Here is a 19,914-nt window from a genome sequence, read left to right as displayed (position 1 = left end):
CGCCTCCTTCCCTCCTCCCTCCCTCCCTCCCTCCCTCCCTCCCTCCCTCCCTCCCTCCCTCCCTCCCTCCCCGGCCCTCCCTCCCTCCCTCCCTCCCTCCCTCCCTCCCTCCTCGTCTCTCTTCCGCTTCGCTCGCCATCGCTCATCATGGCATCGCAGTAACGGCCGATCGGTCAACGTCTCAAGTGACCCCAAGCCGTGACTCACTCAGGCTCAGCCAGTGGTCCAGGCTGAGAGCTGCCGGGCCGCGGCCGGGCGGCCCCGCCGGACTCCGGCCCGGGAAGTTGCCCGGCGCTGTCACTGAGTGTGCGGCGGGTCAATCCCGGTCCGGCGGGCCGCGGCGCGGCGCCGCGCGGCGGCAACTGTGTGGCTCCCCGGCCCAGCTTAACGATTAGCCGCTCCGAGCCGCTCAGTCGTGGCCGCTCGTGCGGGTACTAGAAACGGTCAACCGTGAACACCGAGCAGTCGTTTACTCAAAGTCCACTGCAAAAGGAGTCCCTTTACTCAAAGTTAAGTTAAAAATCACGATGGTCACGGCGCAACCGCGGGCCCGGCGCCGGGCCTTCCTGAGCCGGGCCGCGACTCTCACTCAGCACGACGGTGAGTCTGAGTTGGCCGGCGGTCACCGGCGGCTGTGCACTGAGGGACCCGGCAGATTGGCCCGTGTAAGATAGGGGTGGGGTAGGCACAAGAATCATTGACAGGAGGGGTACCTGTTGTCTCAAGATCCGATATGGGTGGACCATGGGGATTGGATGGGTAGTGAGATGGAAATATGAGGGTAGAGGGTGGTGGGCTGAGTGGGTTGGGGGTAGTGATCCTTTACGACGGACAGGGGTGGTCAGTCACTGAGTTTGTCTTGGGGTAGGGTAGGTCGGAAGAGGGCAAAGTGGTGTCCGAACTTTCAAGCTGTACCGGTGGTATCAAGGGATAAAGTGGGGGTAGTCTTTGATCGGTACAAACACTTCGTGCCACCTATGACTGGTGTAGAGCCAATAGAAGGATGGGGTGGATGGGTACTCCAGTACGGGTCTGTTGAAGGGTAAAAGGACGGGTGATCAGTATGGAGGATGGCCTCTGAGAGGTAGAGTACCCTACCCTCTGAGATCCTTCACATGAGTAGTACCCCCACCCCCCTCGGAAAGAGTCGTTTGATGGGAAGAATGGGGTGAGGGGGTAATTCAGTAATTCTGTTTCAAAAAGGTAGGGTGGGGTGGAGATTAGTTAGGTCATGTATTATTGCTGATGAAGCCGTGGGTACCAGGTTGATTTTTGGGGGTAGGGGGTTAAAGTACATTCTAGCTTCCAGTAATTTTAAAGGGTAGTACAGAGAGAAAAATAGGGTTGTCAGCTCATGAGAGGGGTGGATGACAAAAATTATGGGTAGGGGGTCTAATCAGAGGAGTCTGCAGTCCAACTTGAGGGTGGGGTTGTTTGGGGGTGGGGTGGGGTTGAGAAAGTGTTTGGTATCAGAAGGTTTCGTCGCCTCACGAGGAAAGGAGATGAGGGAGGGTACATGGGGGGTCCTTCCCTTCAGTGGTGGGTGATAATTATGTAGTAGATAAGTAAATTCATATGGAAAATTACTCCATCTATAGGAGATTATTTATAGTAAGTAAACATTTACTACCAAGGATGATGGAGTGAAGAGGGGGTATATCGCAGAGGAGTCTGAGGTCAGCTGCCCGTTGCGGAAACACCCTTCCTCTTTCCCGCCCTCGGCTGCTGCATCCGCTCTTCTCTCTATGACTGCAGAGTGATAATGGTCATGCAAGATCTTCGCTTCGCTCCTCCTGATGCTCCTCCTTTCATCATCTCTCCTTTCCTCTCCTTTCCTCTCCTTTCATCTCCTCTCCTTTCCTCTCCTTTCATCTCCTCTCCTTTCATCTCCTTTCATCTCCTCTCCTTTCCTCTCCTTTCATCTCCTCTCCTTTCATCTCCTCTCCTCTCCTCTCCTCTCCTCTCATCTCATCTCCTCTACTCTACTCTACTCTACTCTACTCTCCTTTCATCTCCTCTCCTTTCATCTCCTCTCCTCTCCTCTCCTCTCCTCTCCTCTCCTCTCCTCTCCTCTCCTCTCCTCTCCTCTCCTCTCCCTCCTTCCAGGCCTACCTCTCTCACCCCCGTGCATCTCCCAACAACTATTTCCCTTCCCCCCCCTACTGCCTTGTCCAGGCTGCCTCGTTGTTTGATGTCTGAGCAGCTTCCTTGTATGCATTGCACACGCATGATAGCACTTCACGATCGCGATGTGCTCAATTTGTGTCCTTGATTGCGGCATTACGAGGAGAAGCAATGGATTTCAGCTCTTCGTGCCACTTTTATGAGTGGAAAACAGTCAATTCTTGCAAGTCGCATACAATGAACATGCAAGCCATCATGTTTCTAATATCATTTCAGCTCTGAATAAGTGTTGATATGGCAATTTGATAGTTTTCTGTTGAACATAACTTGTTTTTCAACCTTGGGTGTCCTTCCTGTGACCTACAACACTCAATATGACTGTTATGAATAGTGAGATATATCTTCTGGTGGCTGTGATCAACCTACAATTAATCTTACAGCACCAATCTTCCTGACATTGACTGTTTCTGTTTTCTGGTTTCTCACGCTTTAGGGCAGGTGGTGGTTGGAACTCGAGCTGCAGCAACTGGGTTGAGAGAATACAACAGTCATTCTGAATTTCAAGTTGTCTGCTGCTATGGACACGGAGAGAGGGATAACACAGGGAGGCGTGTAAATGACATTGTCTAAGAGCTGGTTGATCACCTGTCAAGTCAGAAGGCTTCATCAATCGGGGATGATCCATTAAGGCAATATGACTGCTTATTAATGTTCATATGCTTCTTGCACACTCAAGCTTCTGAACGTTATCTATCTCTATTGACTTGGAGCAAAGAATAATCTTGGACGAGGGGAGAGCGCTTTTTGCAGGACAAATTCGATATTCCTCTAAACTGTGCTTGTAGCACAAGTACGGTCGATAGGTGTTTGGGAAGACTGTTGGTGAATATTAACGAAAAACCAACGTCAAAATCCTTGTCAATTTCTACTACACCTGACAGTCAGTTGATTGGAGGCTGCGCTGAGGTGGGGGTTTAAGGGGTGATAATCAATATGGCCCATCAAGGACGAGCTCAGATGGGTCCGCCATCCCAGCACAACATGACGATAGAAAAGACTCCTTGGGCAGTGGGCAAAATATATCCGGTAGGCCATTATCTAAGAATCATTGAGATAATTGCAAAGATTTGCTTCTAATCATTGATATCTTGGATAGATTATTGCGGGGAGATTATCATTTACTGCTCACAGAAATGATGATCATACGCTGACAGAGATCAAAAGACAGCCAGCATTATTTTTCTTCTCGTGAGTCTTCCTATTTCTGTCAATGGCTGTTGATCGCCTTCCAATCACCTTCCCTTGCAAATTTGAATAATCACATGGATTACGTGACTTACTCTTGGCAGATCCGACCTGCAAGAACGCTATGAACCATACTGTGCGGATTTTGGGCCTGTAAATCTAGGTGTTGTGCACCGCTTCTGTACATTGATGAATGAGAGAATGAATGATCAACGACTTGCTAAGGTATATGTATTCTGGATTTTTATTTTGAATTGTTTTGACATACTAATCTGTATGCTTCAGCGTCATCTCGTTTACTACACGGATGAAAATACACCTATTCGAACAAACACAGCATTTCTCCTTGGGGCTTACCTGGTGCAACCTATCACGGAGAGTCTTCTATGCCCTTCTGACATATTATCCCCCTAGGTCTGTGTACAAGGTTGGAGTCCTGAACAGGTCACTTGGCTCTAAGCATCTTTGACATTGTTAACTCCGTGAATAGGCAGCATTGCCATTTGCCGCGATTGAACCATCACCATTCAAGCCATTCCGAGATGCAACGTATGTCATTCAATGTAGAAACAGAACCTTCTAATATTAGTCTCGTACAGATATTTGCCATCGGAATACCCTCTGACTCTTCTGGATTGCTTTTCCAGTTTGCACAAGGTACATTGTGCGTTTTGAGATTGGATGGAATCTCATGGTTGCCAGGCGATCACGGTCAATTTTTTCAATTACGATGAGTTTGACGTTGAGGACTACGAATTCTGGGATCATCCTTTGAATGGAGATCTTCACATGTACCCTTATATCATTCGACTATCAAGTGCTGAGCTTTCCTTTTAGGGTCATGCCATGTGCGGGTCCCAACGTTTCAAAATTTATAGCATTCAAAGGTCCGTCAGCAAAACGAGAAAAAATTGCGCCTGGAGTGTATACATTTACGCCTAAGGACTATATCGAAGTTTTCAAGGACAAGGGAGTTACAGCAGTGGTTCGCTTGAACGAACCGGATACATATGATGGAAAAGAATTCAGCAAGAATGGGATCAATCACTATGATCTCTACTTCGATGACTGCACCGTTCCCCCAGCCAACATAGTCAGTCAATTTCTTGATATTTGTGATCGAGAACGGGGGGCCCTTGCTGTGCATTGCAAGGTACAGTACACTTTGATGTCTACCGAACGATTCACGATTTGTACAGGCTGGATTGGGAAGAACTGGGACTCTGATTGCGCTTTGGTTAATGAAAAATTATGGTTGGATTTGTGTTGTGAAATCTTGGTTTTTATGATTTGGGGCTTGGCAGGTTTTACAGCAAATCAATGCATAGGATGGTTGAGAATTGTTCGTCCGGGGAGTATTATTGGACCTCAGCAAGGGTATTTGAAAGTTTGTGAGAGCGGGTGAGAACTTCATTTTGGAGAGATGTGAATTCGTGTCTTATAGTGTTTCAAAGGTATTTTGATGGAAACAATCTGGTTCTTCCCAAGTCATCCGAGCAGAAGCAAACTTCAGCAGATGAATCAGCGGCACTTGCCAAGCAAGTTGCTGAGGCCATGAATCTTCGTGCGGGAGCGAGACGGTAACCAACGCTACACATGGAATGGATTTTGGCAGTTGGGTTCTGTTGTTATGTTTGGTTCTCTCGTGAGGTTGGGCATCAACCCAGTTCCTGTAACATCATTTGTATATTTCTTATGTGGGGCGGCAACAGCAAATGCAAGTACGCGATTCGGGGGATCCTAGTGAACGTGCCAGTGCGCGCTTTGAAGTTGTACAAACATGCTGTTGTGGCATCTATTATTGTTTCTGTTGCGTCAAGGAGGCAACAAGTGGAATCACTGACCGAACATTCTCAAAGTTTTGATCTTATTGCCTGAAATGTTCTCGTCAGCGCAGCTCTTCTATGGTGCAGTATGGAGGCTCATGTTGCTGCAAACTAAGTATCTCAAGTCTTCATTACGTTGTCATATTACGTGAGCGATTCATGTGATTGGACTCTAATGAATTTTCAGTTTTTCTTAAACAAAGCAAGTCAACCCTCAAGTTTCTGACCCCCACTTTGTAGAGCAATCATTCACGACACTCGGGGCACATTTTTTTGCCATACGAATCCATCGGCATGAGACGCTGCGATGATCAGGAGGGCGCATAAAGCTGGTGTATAAAGAATGTTTCTCGGTTTCGGAAGAAAGAACTGAGATCGCTGTCTCATCGTAGCCATCGGAAGTGCCAGAACAGATGGGGTAAGAGTGCCGTACATCAAGGATGCAGCAGAGACAGCAAGGCAGATATTTAGGAGAAGAGGCGAGAAAGGGACTCGAGCAGAAGGGAGAGGGTAGAAGGAGCACGAAGAGAGGAGAATGGTGCAGGGTCAAGCCATGGCGAACAAGAGAAAATGAGCGAGAAGAGAAAAGGAGGATGGAAGGGTGTAGCTTGATTGTGGAGATCGGAGAGAAGGTGGAAGAGAGGTTCGGGCAAAAGTCGATGAATCAGACAAACTGAAAAATGAACGACAAAAGTCATAAGGTGACAGGGAGGTTGGCTGTCGGCTAGGTCCGGAGACCGCATACCCCTTTCGGTCGCTGCTGCTGCTGCTGCTGCTGGCGGCGGCGGCACAGTTCAGACGAAACCAAACAGGGTGAAAAGAGACGGAACAGAGGCTGGTACAGTAGCTCGAGCAGGATGGAGAAAGGGGAGGGAAGGAGCAGACAGCAGGAACAAGCACGAGCAGCAGTAGCAGCAGATATTAACAACGGCAACGACGACTGAGGACAACAAGAACAACAATGGTTGTGATGATGGCCATGACGATCAAGATCAAGATCAAGATCAAGGACAAGCAAGTCAACCTCCATGTTCTCAGTACATAAAGGCTAGTATGCTTAACACGTGTATCGCCTCTATAGCTCAGTTGGTCAGAGCGCACGCTTAGTAAGCGTGAGGTCGCGTGTTCGAGCCCCGCTAGAGGCAGCTTCCTTTTTGACTTGGGCAGCCTCGGAGCGTATCGAATCCGAGCCTCAGGCTTCAAGCCGAGGGTAAGAGGCTGGCCGGGCCCGTCCGGGCCCGGCCCCGTCTGACGACGTCACTGAGTGTGTACTATTTTTTATTAATTTGAGTCGCAAAGGCTTAGCGACGGCGAGTCAGGCTGCGGCACTCACTCCCGAGTCCGATCATGAGCCTCAGTCCCGGGCCTGTCGGGGGCCCGGCGGCGCGCGGCCCACTTGGCAGGCAGGGCCGAGCACCGCCGCGGCCGGGCAGCGACCATCATGGCATACCAAACCGTCTCATACTGCCGCTGATCGGATCGACTCGCGACCAGAGAGTTTGACCAGATCGGACTCCCGTTTGACCAGAGTTCGACTAGCTAGTAGTCTCGGTTGAGCTCGTCACGGAAGAATTCCAGTGGGTGGGGCGATGTGGCGTGGAGTTACTACCCCTCTTCTTACCAAGTTTCAATGGTAAATGTGTAGGTAGGTATTAGCCAGGATCGAACGACGAGGTAGGGTTGGGGCGGTTTGGGTCATGGCGCGGGTACAGGCGATCCTGCTAGTCGCGACAAGCCTCGGTAAGGAGGACGAGGACGAGGACGAGGACGAAGAGGACGAGGACGAGGACGAGGACGAGGACGAGGACGAGGACGAGGACGAGGACGAGGACGAGGAGGGAGGATGGGTTGGTGGATGAGTTGGGGTTTTCGAGGGGGGTATGGGAAGCAACGTCTGGCAGGAAAAGCAGCAGGAAAGCCCAGCCAGGAGGAGGAAATTGAGATTAGCAGATGGAACGTGCACGAAGTTATTTCTGAACAGTTGTTGAATTGCCGTGGACTCTGTCTTTAGCGTGTTAAGGCAGGCAGGCAGGCAGGTAGGCAGGCAGGCAGGCAGGCAGGCAGGCAGGCAGAGGGTTTGTTGCTAATGATAATCATGTTGGCAGTCTTGTTGCTGTCTGTAGGTGCTCTTGACGACAAGTGGGGAATCTTTCAGTCGATCGATGAAGCTCGACAGGAGGAGCCAGCAAGAGGAAACGACGGCTCTTCGCATGGACGTGATGGGTCGCATGCAAGGAGATCAGAGAGCTGCTCGGAGAGCGAAGAGCTGCGGAAGGAGATTGAAATGCTTCGAAGCAAACTAGCTTCTGCGACGAGGTAGTCTCGTACTGCTTCTCTCACCTTCTCCTCATGCTCTTCAAGTATCGCAGCGGAAAGTGAAAGGAAGCTCTCGGAATCTCGCAAGACTACTGCTCAGCTTCAGCGCGACAGAGCGATGTTAATGGAGGCAAGTGGAGGAGGGGGCGGGGAGAGCCGAAGGGGGGGGGGCACTACGACTGAGAAGAAGGAGAACGAGGTTGGTTGTGATCTTTTCCCAGGAAACGCAACAGAAAAGCGTCGAGCTCGAGCGTCTTTCCCTGTCCCTCCGCGAAGCTCGCGATGCTCTCCAGGTCGTTCCTCCCCCATCGCCAGCTGCCAGTCTGACGACAAGCCGCAGAAAAGTCACCAAGCAGCCAACTCGGTCATATATGACTACCTTAAGATTATCCGAGGAGGAGGAGCAGGAGCAGGAGGGGCAGGAGCAGGGGCAGGGGCAGGGGCAGGGGCAGGGGCAGGGGCAGGGGCAGCAGGAGGAGGGGCAGGGGCAGGGAGCAGTTTCGCGTGGATGAAAGCTGAAGAGGGAGGGAGAGGCAAGAGTGAGGTGAAGCTCGAGGAAGCCAGAGGAAGAGCAAGCGGAGGGGAGGATAGCGAGGCCGATGGGCAGACGAGAAGAGCAGAGAGAGCGACGCGCGAAGCTATGAGGTCAGTTGATGGGGAGGAGGAGGAGAGTCAGCCTGTAAAGCCAGAACTGCCGAAAGGAGTGAGGAAAACGAGGGAAGTAGCGAAGCTGTTGGAAGCGATGAAGGAGAAGCTGGAGAGGTTGATCGTCGGGAAGGATGGGGCGATGGCGGTCGGTAGCAAGTCGCTCTTCTCCTGCCGCGTCGGAGGGATCGCAGTGTCAGTGAAGCTGGCGGACATCAAGACGGTAACGAGCAGTACGGAAGGAAGGATCCAAGTGCTGGGTGACCGCAGCAGCGTCCTCCTGGTTGCCTCCTCCATCTCGAGCTTCGACCCCGAGGAGCTCGGAGAGTTCTTCGAGCTCGTCAAGTCTCGCGTGAAGGAGCGAAGAATCGCCGCCAATGGGAAGAAAAAGCCTGAGGAGCAGCCGCAGCTGAGACATCAAGCTACTTCAAGGCACGAGGAAACGTCTCATGGAAGGACAGCGGATCACGAGAAATCTAGGGTGGTGGACGGGGAGGAGGAGGAGGAGGAGGAGGAGGAGGAGGGATGGGATGATAACCTGCAGGGGGATTACGATGCTCTCCAGAGGTCCTTCTGTGAGGATTGGGAGAGCCAGAAGGGCACGCGCTGCCCTCATCCAGTCCCTCAGGTCGTTTGTCTTTGCTGCTTCCCGCACCTCTCACGGCTGCATCAGAGCACTGCTCACCTCTACCTCCTCCATGGTCACTTGCTCTGCGGGAACCGACTCGCGAGCAACGCGACGAGGTCGATCAGGAAGGCAGTGAAGCTGGACCCCTCCATGACGAGCGGCTTCAACTTGCTGGCGAAGATCTACATAGGACAAGGACGATTCAAGTGCGCATCCAAGGCCCTCGAGAAAACCCTCAAGGTCCCAGTCTCTGCCTCTTCTCTTCCTGCTTTTCTCTCTCGCAGCTCTCCTTCCCTCTTCTCCTCCTCTTCCTCCCACGTCCTCCTTCTCTAGCCAAGGCTGACTAGCAGAGCAGCTGCAGCCGGACAACTGGGAGGCGCTGATTCAGCTTCAGTTTGTGCTGCATCGGACGGGAGAGCTGAAGGGGGGGAGGGGGGAGGAGGTCAACGAGAAGATCTGCAGGAGGGTGAAGGAGCTTCTGAGTCTTCAAGGAGTCTCAGCTGACGAGTCTGCCATGGGCCTCTGCCGCTTCTTCGAGGAGGAGACCTGGCAAAGGGCCTACGCCCCCTCCCTCCTCAAGAAGATGAGAGACGAGAGGTCGCCGCCTCCTCCCTGCCCCCCTCCCCTCCCTTCACCCTCCTCCCCTCATCCCTCCCGGCGCTTCACTCACTCAACTCTCCTCACCCGCCCGGCAGGTACGTCGCCCTAGCGGATATTCTTCCGCAAGCGACGGTGCGGGTGCTGCAGCGCTACTACCGGAGGATCATCGAGACGAGGTATAAGATCAGGTTTGCAGAGAAGACGCGGCGCTGGGAGTTCGAGGAGGCGCCGATCGCCAACCTCGTCAACCTCCAGCTCTCCGACCTCGTCCAGCGCATCACCGGAGAGAACATCGTCCCCACCTACGCGTTTCCCGTCCACTACGTCTCAGGCGGTCACATCTGGCCGCATCTGGATGTGCCGGAGAACGAGATTTCCCTCACAATGCAGGCAAGGACAATCCCCCCCCTTCCTCCTCCCCTCCCTGCCCTCCCCTGCCCCCAGTCCCCTCCTCTCCTCTTCTCCTCCTCCCCCCCTACCATCCTCCCCCCCCTCCCCTCCTCCCCTCCTCTTCTTGTTCCGCGTTTGGTCTTCTACTCCCGCTCCTCGCCTCTCTGTTGCTCCCTCACTCGCCGCAGCTCGATCTCACCCCGGCTGACGGCGAGTGGCCGCTTATGCTGGAGGCGCCGCGAACCAAAGAGTTGCGAGGCGTGTCGATGCGGAACAACGATGGCGTACTGTACCGGTGAGGGCGAGGAGACGCGATGCGGCTGATGAGGGCGAGGAGACGCGAGATGACGGGCATGCAGGGGAACCGAAGTCGTACACTGGAGGGACAAAATGCCGGACCAATACCAGGTGAGGGAAAAGTGGAAGAGAAAGGGGGGGAGAGGAGTAGAGGAGCGAGAAAGGATGGGGAATGGCGGGGGGGGGGGGGCTGTGGAGAGGAGAGGAGAGGAGGCAAATGAGAGGAGAGGGGGCAGAGGCAGAGGCAGAGTTGACGAGGAAGCAGGTCATGCAGCTCATCTTTGCCTGGCGGGCAACCAACATGTCGGGATGCAACGCACAGTAGGAGAGCCAATGTCAAGGAAGGATACAATACAACAAGCTTCACATTGAGTCATAACCACCTCTGACCCTCACACTCACTTGGCGGCTCTCTTGCGTGCCATCGCCTCGTCGCCATCTTCTTTCGATTTCTTCTTCTTCTTCTTGCGAGGGGCTTCTTCAGTCACTACCTGCAGAGACTCTTTGGTCCCGTCTTCGTCTCCTTTGCTAGTTTCTTCCTTTACCCCTGTGATGTCCGATGGAATGAACTGCGTGCTCGGATCGACTTTGCTCACGCCTCGTCGCTGTTGCGAGTGCTTCACACCCCGGCAGATGATGATGAACATCGGGTACCACTCGAGCGCGATGATGAAGAAGAGCACCCACATGGAGTCGAGCGACTTGGACAGCCTGTCGCAAATCGGCTCTCGTACATCCATGTACGCCTTGTTCATCATCGTGCAATTGCCACTTGCAGACAAGGAGTCTACGACGAAACCGATCAGCAGCTGCAAGGAGCTGCTCGCACCCTTGAGCTTCGTCTGCGCTTCCTGCACCTGCTGCTCCCAGGCCTCCTGAGATCGTTGAAAGCTCTTCATCGACGCTAGCGTCTCGTTCCACTGTTGAGAGAGTGTCTCAGCGTAGGTCCCATAAGCTGAGCTGCTGCTGAGCCCCGACATGTAGCCCTCCGGCATCCCATGCTCGGCGATGCGGGACTCGGTGTCACCTGTATGCAGGGAGTAGTCGCGGCTCGAGCTGGACCTGAGCTGACTCAAGTCGTCCTTGAGCCTGCCGGTGAAGTTGTAGCCCGAGAAGGCAGCATACATCTTCTCCCTGCCGTATCCCACCACCTCCCACAGCTGGCCGTTAGGGTTTGATCGCACGAGACAATCTTGGTTCAGCCGCAGGAGGACGGGGTTGATCTCTGTTGGGTTCAAGTCTTGCGTGAAGGTCACCAGCCAAGGGACGGGATCTTGAGTGGTCAACGGCAACCCCTGGCAGATGTCACCGAAGGGCATGACGATGAGAGAGCTGACTCCAAACAGGACGAAGAAGACAAAGTTGCTGATCCATCCACACGTGTATGCTGTCCACCACAAGCTTGACCTTGACAACAAGAAGCCACAGACTGCCAGCGCTGCCGCTATCGTTGTGAAAGCCCAGATTGAGACTGAACCAGCAATCACTCCAGCTTGATTCCCTAGAGTACCCTTGACGGGTCTGAGAGACGAGTCTATCAAGTCGAAATATTGAGAATATTGATCCAGCGCACCCGAGACAAAAGTTGTGAAATTCATGATTGAGCCGTTGAGCTGCCTGCTGTCTATAGTGCTCCCGCTATCCAATGCTTCTATGAAAGTGTCGGTGGGCAATCGAGAGATTGCAGCTTCGATCTTATAGTCTTGCACGAGACATGTGCAACAACATGGACACTTTGTGGTATAGTTGCCATATGTGCAATCTTGTGTGCTTGTGAGCAAGAGGCAATCGTGCTGACTTTGGTACGTGCAACAGGTGATATTGCTTAACGGCATCACTATCTTTGAGTCTGATGACACGAAAGTCATTCTCGTCTTGTCATACGTGACTGAACTTGAATTGAACGTGAGTGAACATTGTCCCGAGTGCTCCACGTAAGATCGAATGGAAGAGAAGTTGTTCTTGAGTTGCGTCAGCGACGACTTTAAGCTTTGTTTGGAAGACAAAAGAGGCTTGGAGAAAACCAGCTGCTGGTTTACGGCTTCAACTCTGCCTCCAAGGCTGAAACTGATGTTGACAACAGAAGCATTGATCTGACCCGAAAGCGAGGTTGGAAGTGACAGACTGCTGTCAATGGCATCAATAACGGATTGAACGTCTGCGCTCATCTGGTAAGTGCTTAGGAATCCCAGAAGAGCCGTGGTTAAAATCACGAGAAACAAGAAGAATACAGCAAAGACACAGCATCTTGTCTCCTTCTTTCCATACTCGGTAGAAGGTTTCGTTCCTCCGCAATTCGGTTGTTTGCATGCAGATCCGCAGCATTTCATTCTTTCGCCTCCGAACCTTCCAATACAGAACCCGCAACAATAGATGGTAGTGATAACAGGGACAAGTCCTCCAATCATGACCATCAGCAGAAGAAAAGCCATGTACGAGCAGGCGGTGCCATCTCGCTTTGCTTGTATTGAACATGAAGACAGCTCTGAAGAGTGATAGATCAAAGTGTTGAGGAACTTTCGAGGGCTTCCGGTATATCCTGGCGCATAGAACGATTGTGTTGGTAATGATTTCTTCAATGGTTGTGCTAACGCGCTGGAAAAGCCGTCGGAAAGAACACTGAGAGACCCAACACTCATGGTTGAAACCTGGCTCCGGTATTTCACAACTCTTGCCTCTCCATGCACTAGGGGTTCAGTCTTGCTCGCACAGTGCTGTCAGCAAGCGCGTTGAGGATTGTCCAACACGACGAGGGGAGAGGATGCGAACTTTGACGGAGAGAAAACTACGACTACAGGTTGAATAATCCCTACACGTAGAGAGATCAGAGGAAGAGCCGAGAGGACAAGGGTAGGAGGCAGGAGGCACAGGAGGAGACAGGAGGCACAGCAGCAGCAGAAGGAGGAGGAGAAGGAGGAGACAGGAGGAGGAGACAGGAGGAGACAGGAGGAGACAGGAGGAGACAGGAGGCACAGCAGCAGCAGAAGGAGGAGGAGGAGGAAGAGACAGGAGGAGACAGGAGGAGGAGGAGGAGGAGGAGGAGGAGGAGGAGGAGGAGGAGGAGGAGGAGGAGGAGGAGGAGGAGGAGTCAAGTCCGGGCTGGGGGGACGCAGTGGAGGAAGGAGAAGGAGCAACGCATAGAAGAAAAGGAAGAAGGCACCAACTTCACCGTAGTACCCCATGGAGGTGGGGTGGTCGAGGGTTTGGGGTGAGTACCCCCACCGTCTGTATCTCTATGTGTTGCTGCTGTCAAGTAGGGGTGCAGAGACAAACGGCGCACAAGAGAAGGGGTACACACAAACACACAAAACGGGTGGTAACAAGGCAATGTCACTAGGACAATATTTGAATCAACAAGACCCACCCCCTTACAAGTCACACATTGCAAGGATTTCCAGGGGGTATGAGGGTCCTTTTATGCAACCTACCCCACCCTACCCCAAATCCCAACTGAAGATAAGGCCCGAGAGGTATTAGGGGGTACCCCACCCCCCTCCAGACCATTCTGAGCCCAGCAGGCCCTCCCATCCTAAGCCAAGAAACGTTGAACCCCGGCCCGGGCCCGGCCCGCCGGGACCGTACTCAGTGGCACTGAGGATCGCGTAGTACATGACGCCCTTGAGTGACAGTTAAGTTATTCAGTGGCGTCAAAGTGCTCCACAGTGACTCATGTGCATGTTGTAGTCGTTCAGACTCTGTGTATTGTGTGTTTGCGCCGCTTTTTTTTTTTTGGCACGCCGTGACGTTTGCTGTGTTGCAAACGCCCGCGCCGGGCCCCTTTTGTTGCTGCTTGTTGCTGCTTTCTTCTGCTTTAGGCACTTTCTACCTTATGCGAGTAAAACTCTGAGTTTCCCATATGTCTTGCTTGCAGCCGACGCCGTCGCCTCTCCTTATCCGATCATGATCGGATGTTGCTGTGCTTCTCATGTCATGATGTCCAGACTCGCCGGGAGGGCGTCACACGCTCGGACGTCCGACCGGGTCCCCTGCTGTGCCGGTATCACGGTGGCTTCCCGGCCCGCCGCAGGATTGAAGCTTTTTCTAACTTATCATGTGCGAGTAAAACTCAGATGTCCTCTGGCTCGAGCCTCGGAGCGCTTGCGCGCGCAAGGGAGTCATGCGCCTCGCACCAGACGGCACTTTTTACCTTATGCGAGTAAAACTCAGCACTGCCCTGGAGCGCCTCTAGCGTCAGCTGCATGGAGTCGCAAGAGTTTTACGCAAGCAGGAAGATTTACTGGCAGAAGGCTTGAAAGTGCCTCAAGCAGAAGAAAGCAGCAACAAGCAAAACCGTCAGGCATAGAGCACACACTTAGGTGGCCGTGCCGCGGTTTGCGAGCCAAGACCTCAGCAGCAGGTCCATCATCAGGAACGAAGTGAGGCAACGAGCGCCGTGAGCGATGATGTCCGCCAGATACCAGATGAAGCGCGGGCCTATCTGAGTTTTACTCGCATAAGACGGTAAACAGTGCCGCAGTGCCGAGAGCTCTTCGTTGAGAGTGGAGACCTCCGCTCGGAGTTGACTGGCATGAAAACCATCGGTGCTGCTTTCTTCTGCTTAAAAAAGACACTTTTTACCTTCTGCGAGCAAACCTCAGTAGGTGCCGATGGGCAGGCCTCCAAGTGTAATCCCGACAGTCACGACCTTAAAGTGACTCGAATCGGAATGTTTACTCGCAGAAGGTAAAAAGTGCCTCAAGCAAAACAAGCAGGAACAAGCTAAACCTGCATGCACACAGCGCACAGCGAGAAGCTGCACAAACACACACACAAAACAAGACCAAAAGTAACCAGCACGCCGAGGCTGGCAGATCCGGCACAGCCAGCCTACCGTAGTACGCGCGAAGCCGCGCAGACAAGCAGGGAGGGTCAAGCAACAGTCTGTAGGAGGGGTAACAGCTGAGCAGCAGGAGGGGACGTCCGAAATGAAACCCCCTTAGACGCGATACCCGGAGGCATCCGACTGACCACTGTCAGTGAAGAAGCTGAGTCTTGAGACGGCGCTTAAGGCTCTTCTTCAGCTGCGAGAGATCAGGGTGTTGGTGCCAGGAAGGTAAAAAGTGCCTCAAGCAAAACAAAGCAGGAACAAGCTAAACCTCCTGGCACACAGCGCACAGCGAGACACACAAAACACAAGCCCGAAAAGAACCAGCACTGCAGCGGACGTCTCGACTGACAGTGGTCAGTCGGCTGCCTCCGGGTATCGCGTCTAAGGGATTTTCTTCCTCCTGCATGCTCCTGCTGCTTGTTGCTTGATTGCTTGACCCTTCGGCTGCTTGTCTGCGCGGCTTCGCGTCTACCATCTTCGCTCATTTTCCTGAGCGTGACCTGAGCCACTCTCCGATGCGAGTCTCGAGCTACTACCCCCTCAAGGCCTTCCCGCACCGCTATGCTCAGATGCTCGACTGCTATCTCAGCCATGGCATGCCGATCTGCCAGTGTCCGACGAAATGTGATGGATGTCAGCGCGAGCTCGATCCCTCCGTTGCTGCACATCATCTCCAGACCTGCAAACGCCGATCCTCCAAGCTTCCCACGGCGCATGACAACCTTACTCGTACGATTCGGTCGATGCTGAACGAAGCTGGTCTTCAGAGCGTCATCGATACAGTGGGGGATCCTCGTTCTCGACGGCAGGTACCCTCCCATCCTCATGGCCGAAAGATGAAGGGCGATATCCACATCCCTGGCATCCGCGATCGAGGGTCCGAGCAGTCATAGGATTAACAAGCAGCAGGAGCATGCAGGAGGAATAAAATCCCTTAGACAGACTCTGCTGACCTTCGACTCTTTCACAAAAGTCAGTCAGCCTCCGTTCAGTGTACCTCGGGCGTCTGTCAGGGCGATGTCCCCTCCAGCGTATTTTTCTGCCACAGTATCCACCCCCTGCTCCTCCATATCGCAGAGCTTTTCCCTCTGTTCGAGTCTTGGCCTATGCTGACAACGTCGTGCTTGTCGGTCCACTCGAGGATGCCGTTGCAGCTACGTCCGCTATGAAGAAGTACATGTTAGCTGATCTGAAGCTAGAGAGAAGCTGCACAAACACACACAAAACACAAGCTCCTGGCATCAACACCCTGATCTCTCGCAGCTGAAGAAGAGCCTTAAGCGCCGTCTCAAGACTCAACTTCTTCACTTCGAGGTCGTCACTGGCGGGATTACACTTGGCGGCCTGCCTATCGGCACGGATGGATTTCATGCTAGTCAGCTCCGAGCGAAGGTTTCTACCCTCAACGAAGAGCTCTCGAAGCTCGGGCTCGTCCAGCATGGCTTCATGTTCAAGACGCTGGTGAGGGCGAGCCATCTCCAGAAGCTGCGCTTCTTCCTCCAGGGGTCTTCTCCGTTTCTCCCGCGGGTCCAATCACAGATTCGTCGCTTTGACCTCTCTGTCCACCTGGCGCTTGAGAAATACCACCGCTGGCCTTCCTCGCAGTACCTCGCCGCGCATCCCGACCTGCTAGAGTTTGCGAGGTTCAAGCGGGAGCTTCCGCATAGTCGGGGAGGGGACGAGTTCACGCCCTCTGAGGGTCTACACCCCGCTGTTTACTATACGGCTATCGCTCGCTTCCTCGCTTGGTACTCTGACCAGCCCATGTCCCGGACCTTGCCCTCTCCTCATAGCCTGGACGTTCACTGCTCGAGATCTCTCCGTGCCCAGAAGCATCCTCTGGCGACCTTCTTCGTTGAGGCGCACGACTTCGTTCATAATGCTGGAGCGATCCTCTACCGTCGTGTCAAGGCTCCTGCACCGGCTGCAGATGGCGCGGCGATCCCACCTGCCCCGGCTGCTGTGCCTGATGACGCAGGACGCCCCCCGGCATCTGTGGTACACATCCCTGGTTTGCGCGCTCTCGTCGACTCGTCTCATGAGCACTTCATTCCTCCCCCTGCGCAGCGAAATGTGACTCCTCTTGTCATGCGCGTCTTCCCTCGCCATGTGCATGCTCGCGCTGCGCTGACCGATCAGCAGCGTGATATCCTCACCTTGCACAGCCGCAGGACACACTCGCTCAAGTCGCAGGATAGGGTCTTGCAGTCTACCATCTTCGCTCATTTTCCTGAGCGAGACCTGAGCCACTCTCCGATGCGAGTCTCGAGCTACTACCCCCTCAAGGCCTTCCCGCACCGCTATGCTCAGATGCTCGACTGCTATCTCCATGGCATGCCGATCTGCCAGTGTCCGACGAAATGTGATGGATGTCAGCGCGAGCTCGATCCCTCCGTTGCTGCACATCATCTCCAGACCTGCAAACGCCGATCCTCCAAGCTTCCCACGGCGCATGACAACCTTACTCGTACGATTCGGTCGATGCTGAACGAAGCTGGTCTTCAGAGCGTCATCGATACAGTGGGGGATCCTCGTTCTCGACGGCAGGTACCCTCCCATCCTCATGGCCGCAAGATGAAGGGCGATATCCACATTCCTGGAATCCGCGATCGAGGGTCCGAGCAGTACGAGGGCTTGATGGCGGACGTGACGTTGGTCCACCCTTACATCCTATACCTTACATTGGTAGCTCTGCCGACCTGACCAAGTGGGGGGAGGTCAACCTTGCAGCGTCTGAGAAGATTCGCAAACATCGCGCTGCATATGCCATGACTACTCCTCCTCGAGCGTTCATCCCTCTTGCCATCTCGACGGACGGTACCCTGCATCCTGACACCCTCCGCTTCATCTGGTATCTCGCGGACATCATTGCTCAGCGCTCAATGCCTCTTGAGGATGCGGCGTTTGGTCGGCACTTTGTGCCTGATGACGGCCCTGCTGCTGAGGTCCTATCAGCGCCTCACCATGCAGCTGACGCTGGAAGCGCTCTTGTCTGGTGCGAGGCGCATGACGCCCTTGCGGGCATGACGCCCTTGCGGGCGCAAGCACTTCTCGAGCCAGAGGACAGCTCCTCCTCGGACTTTGTCGAGTCGCCCGAGGAGTCTCCGACTCCGATGGGGGACACCCTTCGAGTGGCCCCGACGATCGGCGCGGAGCTGGCGAGGCGTCTCCGTCGTCTCCGTCCCTCACTGTGACGTCGGGTGCCTCCGGAGAGCTCGACACCACTGGGGTGCTTGCTGCTGGTCCGAGCTCGCCTGCTTCCTCCCCGGCATCGGTCGGGTCACGCCGGTCCTTGGGCATTGCCGCGGCGTCGCCGCTGTCACGGGCGGCTACCACTGACTTGGCTACCGCTGACTCGGAGGCTAGCGAGGAGGACTACCTCGAGCGGTACCGTGTTCATGTGTCCAGCCTCCCTCCGTCCGCTGCCCCAGGCGGACACCCGGGCAGCGCCGGCTCCTTGTCGGCGGCTGCCCTTTCTCCGTCCGCGGCCGCCCGCTTTGTGGCGGCAGCGGACGTCTCGACTGACAGTGGTCAGTCGGCTGCCTCCGGGTATCGCGTCTAAGGGATTTTCTTCCTCCTGCATGCTCCTGCTGCTTGTTGCTTGATTGCTTGACCCTTAGGCTGCTTGTCTGCGCGGCTTCGCGCTTGGGCTGGCGCTGCCGCGTCTGGGTGCCAGCAGTGCTGGTTCTTTTCGGGCTTGTGTTTTGTGTGTGATTGTGCAGCTTCTCGCTGTGGACTGTGTGCCTGCCGGTTCAGCTTGTTCCTTCTTTGTTTTGCTTGAGGCACTTTTTATCTTCTGCCAGTAAATCCTATACTTCAGACGCGGCAGCGCCAGCCCAAGCGCGAAGCCGCGCAGACCGTACCGACAAGCAGCCTAAGGGTCAAGCAATCAAGCAACAAGCAGCAGGAGCAAGCAGGAGGAAGAAAATCCCTTAGACGCGATACCCGGAGGCAGCCGACTGACCACTGTCAGTCGAGACGTCCGCTGCCGCCACAAAGCGGGCGGCCGCGGACGGAGAAAGGGCAGCCGCCGACAAGGAGCCGGCGTTGCCCGGGGGTCCGCCTGGGGCAGCGGACGGAGGGAGGCTGGACGCAGGAACACGGTACCGCTCGAGGTAGTCCTCCTCGCTAGCCTCCGAGTCAGCGGTAGCCAAGTCAGTGGTAGCCGCCCGTGACGGCGGCGACGCCGCGGCAATGCCCAAGGACCGGCGTGACCCGACCGATGCCGGGGAGGAAGCAGGCGAGCTCGGACCAGCAGCAAGCACCCCAGTGGTGTCGAGCTCTCCGGAGGCACCCGACGTCACAGTGAGGGACGGAGACGCCTCGCCAGCTCCGCGCCGATCGTCGGGGCCACTCGAAGGGTGTCCCCCATCGGAGTCGGAGACCTCCGGCGAAGACTCCTCGGGCGACTCGACAAAGTCCGAGGAGGAGCTGTCCTCTGGCTCGAGAAGTGCTTGCGCCCGCAAGGGCGTCATGCGCCTCGCACCAGACAAGAGCGCCTCCAGCGTCAGCTGCATGGTGAGGCGCTGATAGGTGGCGGCGCGTTTGCGAGCCAAGACCTCAGCAGCAGGTCCGTCATCAGGCACGAAGTGCCGACCAAACGCCGCATCCTCAAGAGGCATTGAGCGCTGAGCAATGATGTCCGCGAGATACCAGATGAAGCGGAGGGTGTCAGGATGCAGGGTACCGTTTTACCTTCTGCCAGTAAATCCTATACCGTCCGTCGAGATGGCAAGAGGGATGAACGCTCGAGGAGGAGTAGTCATGGCATATGCAGCGCGATGTTTGCGAATCTTCTCAGACGCTGCAACATGCTGCTATAGGATTTACTGGCAGAAGGTAAAAAGTGCGGCATGGAGGGGTATAGGATTTACTGGCAGAAGGTAAAAAGTGCCTCAAGCAAAACAAAGCATGAACAAGCTGAACCGGCAGGCACACAGTCCACAGCGAGAAGCTGCACAAACACACACAAAACACAAGCCCGAAAAGAATCAGCACTGCTGGCACCCAGACGC

General features: G+C 54.5%; 4 protein-coding genes and 1 non-coding gene across 5 annotated transcripts; 4 read left to right on the top strand and 1 right to left on the bottom strand.

Annotated features, from left to right (window-relative positions):
• Positions 1-2,620: 2,620 nt before the first annotated feature.
• GUITHDRAFT_164532 (hypothetical protein) lies at positions 2,621-5,407 on the top strand. The gene is made up of 12 exons (XM_005827933.1): positions 2,621-3,210; positions 3,281-3,372; positions 3,474-3,594; positions 3,655-3,729; positions 3,784-3,813; positions 3,860-3,918; positions 3,969-4,026; positions 4,072-4,160; positions 4,207-4,522; positions 4,569-4,623; positions 4,674-4,770; positions 4,824-5,407. The coding sequence occupies exons 1-12, from the start codon at positions 3,118-3,120 to the stop codon at positions 4,951-4,953; spliced, it is 1,215 nt and encodes a 404-aa protein (XP_005827990.1). The 5' UTR covers positions 2,621-3,117; the 3' UTR covers positions 4,954-5,407.
• Positions 5,408-6,266: 859 nt separating this feature from the next.
• On the top strand, positions 6,267-6,340 carry GUITHDRAFT_t72. Its single transcript has one exon. It is a non-coding gene; the product is annotated as a tRNA-Thr (tRNA).
• A 2,830-nt stretch (positions 6,341-9,170) lies between these two features.
• On the top strand, positions 9,171-10,442 carry GUITHDRAFT_153975 (hypothetical protein). The gene is made up of 5 exons (XM_005827932.1): positions 9,171-9,381; positions 9,480-9,774; positions 9,963-10,069; positions 10,134-10,182; positions 10,337-10,442. The coding sequence occupies exons 1-5, from the start codon at positions 9,368-9,370 to the stop codon at positions 10,394-10,396; spliced, it is 525 nt and encodes a 174-aa protein (XP_005827989.1). The 5' UTR covers positions 9,171-9,367; the 3' UTR covers positions 10,397-10,442.
• A 27-nt stretch (positions 10,443-10,469) lies between these two features.
• On the bottom strand, positions 10,470-12,710 carry GUITHDRAFT_113015 (hypothetical protein; the record flags this gene model as incomplete). Its single annotated transcript, XM_005827931.1, has 1 exon — positions 10,470-12,710. The coding sequence occupies one exon, from the start codon at positions 12,708-12,710 to the stop codon at positions 10,470-10,472; it is 2,241 nt and encodes a 746-aa protein (XP_005827988.1).
• A 2,704-nt stretch (positions 12,711-15,414) lies between these two features.
• GUITHDRAFT_113014 (hypothetical protein) lies at positions 15,415-18,093 on the top strand (the record flags this gene model as incomplete). Its single annotated transcript, XM_005827930.1, has 3 exons — positions 15,415-15,708; positions 16,163-17,584; positions 17,638-18,093. 3 exons carry the CDS (start codon positions 15,415-15,417, stop codon positions 18,091-18,093), a joined length of 2,172 nt encoding a protein of 723 aa, XP_005827987.1.
• Between the last annotated feature and the right edge of the window lie 1,821 nt (positions 18,094-19,914).

This window comes from Guillardia theta, assembly GCF_000315625.1.
Source record: "Guillardia theta CCMP2712 unplaced genomic scaffold GUITHscaffold_63, whole genome shotgun sequence".
Taxonomy (NCBI): domain Eukaryota; class Cryptophyceae; order Pyrenomonadales; family Geminigeraceae; genus Guillardia; species Guillardia theta.
Note: the sequence above shows the minus strand (reverse complement) of the source record. Positions and strands in the feature narration are given on the sequence as shown.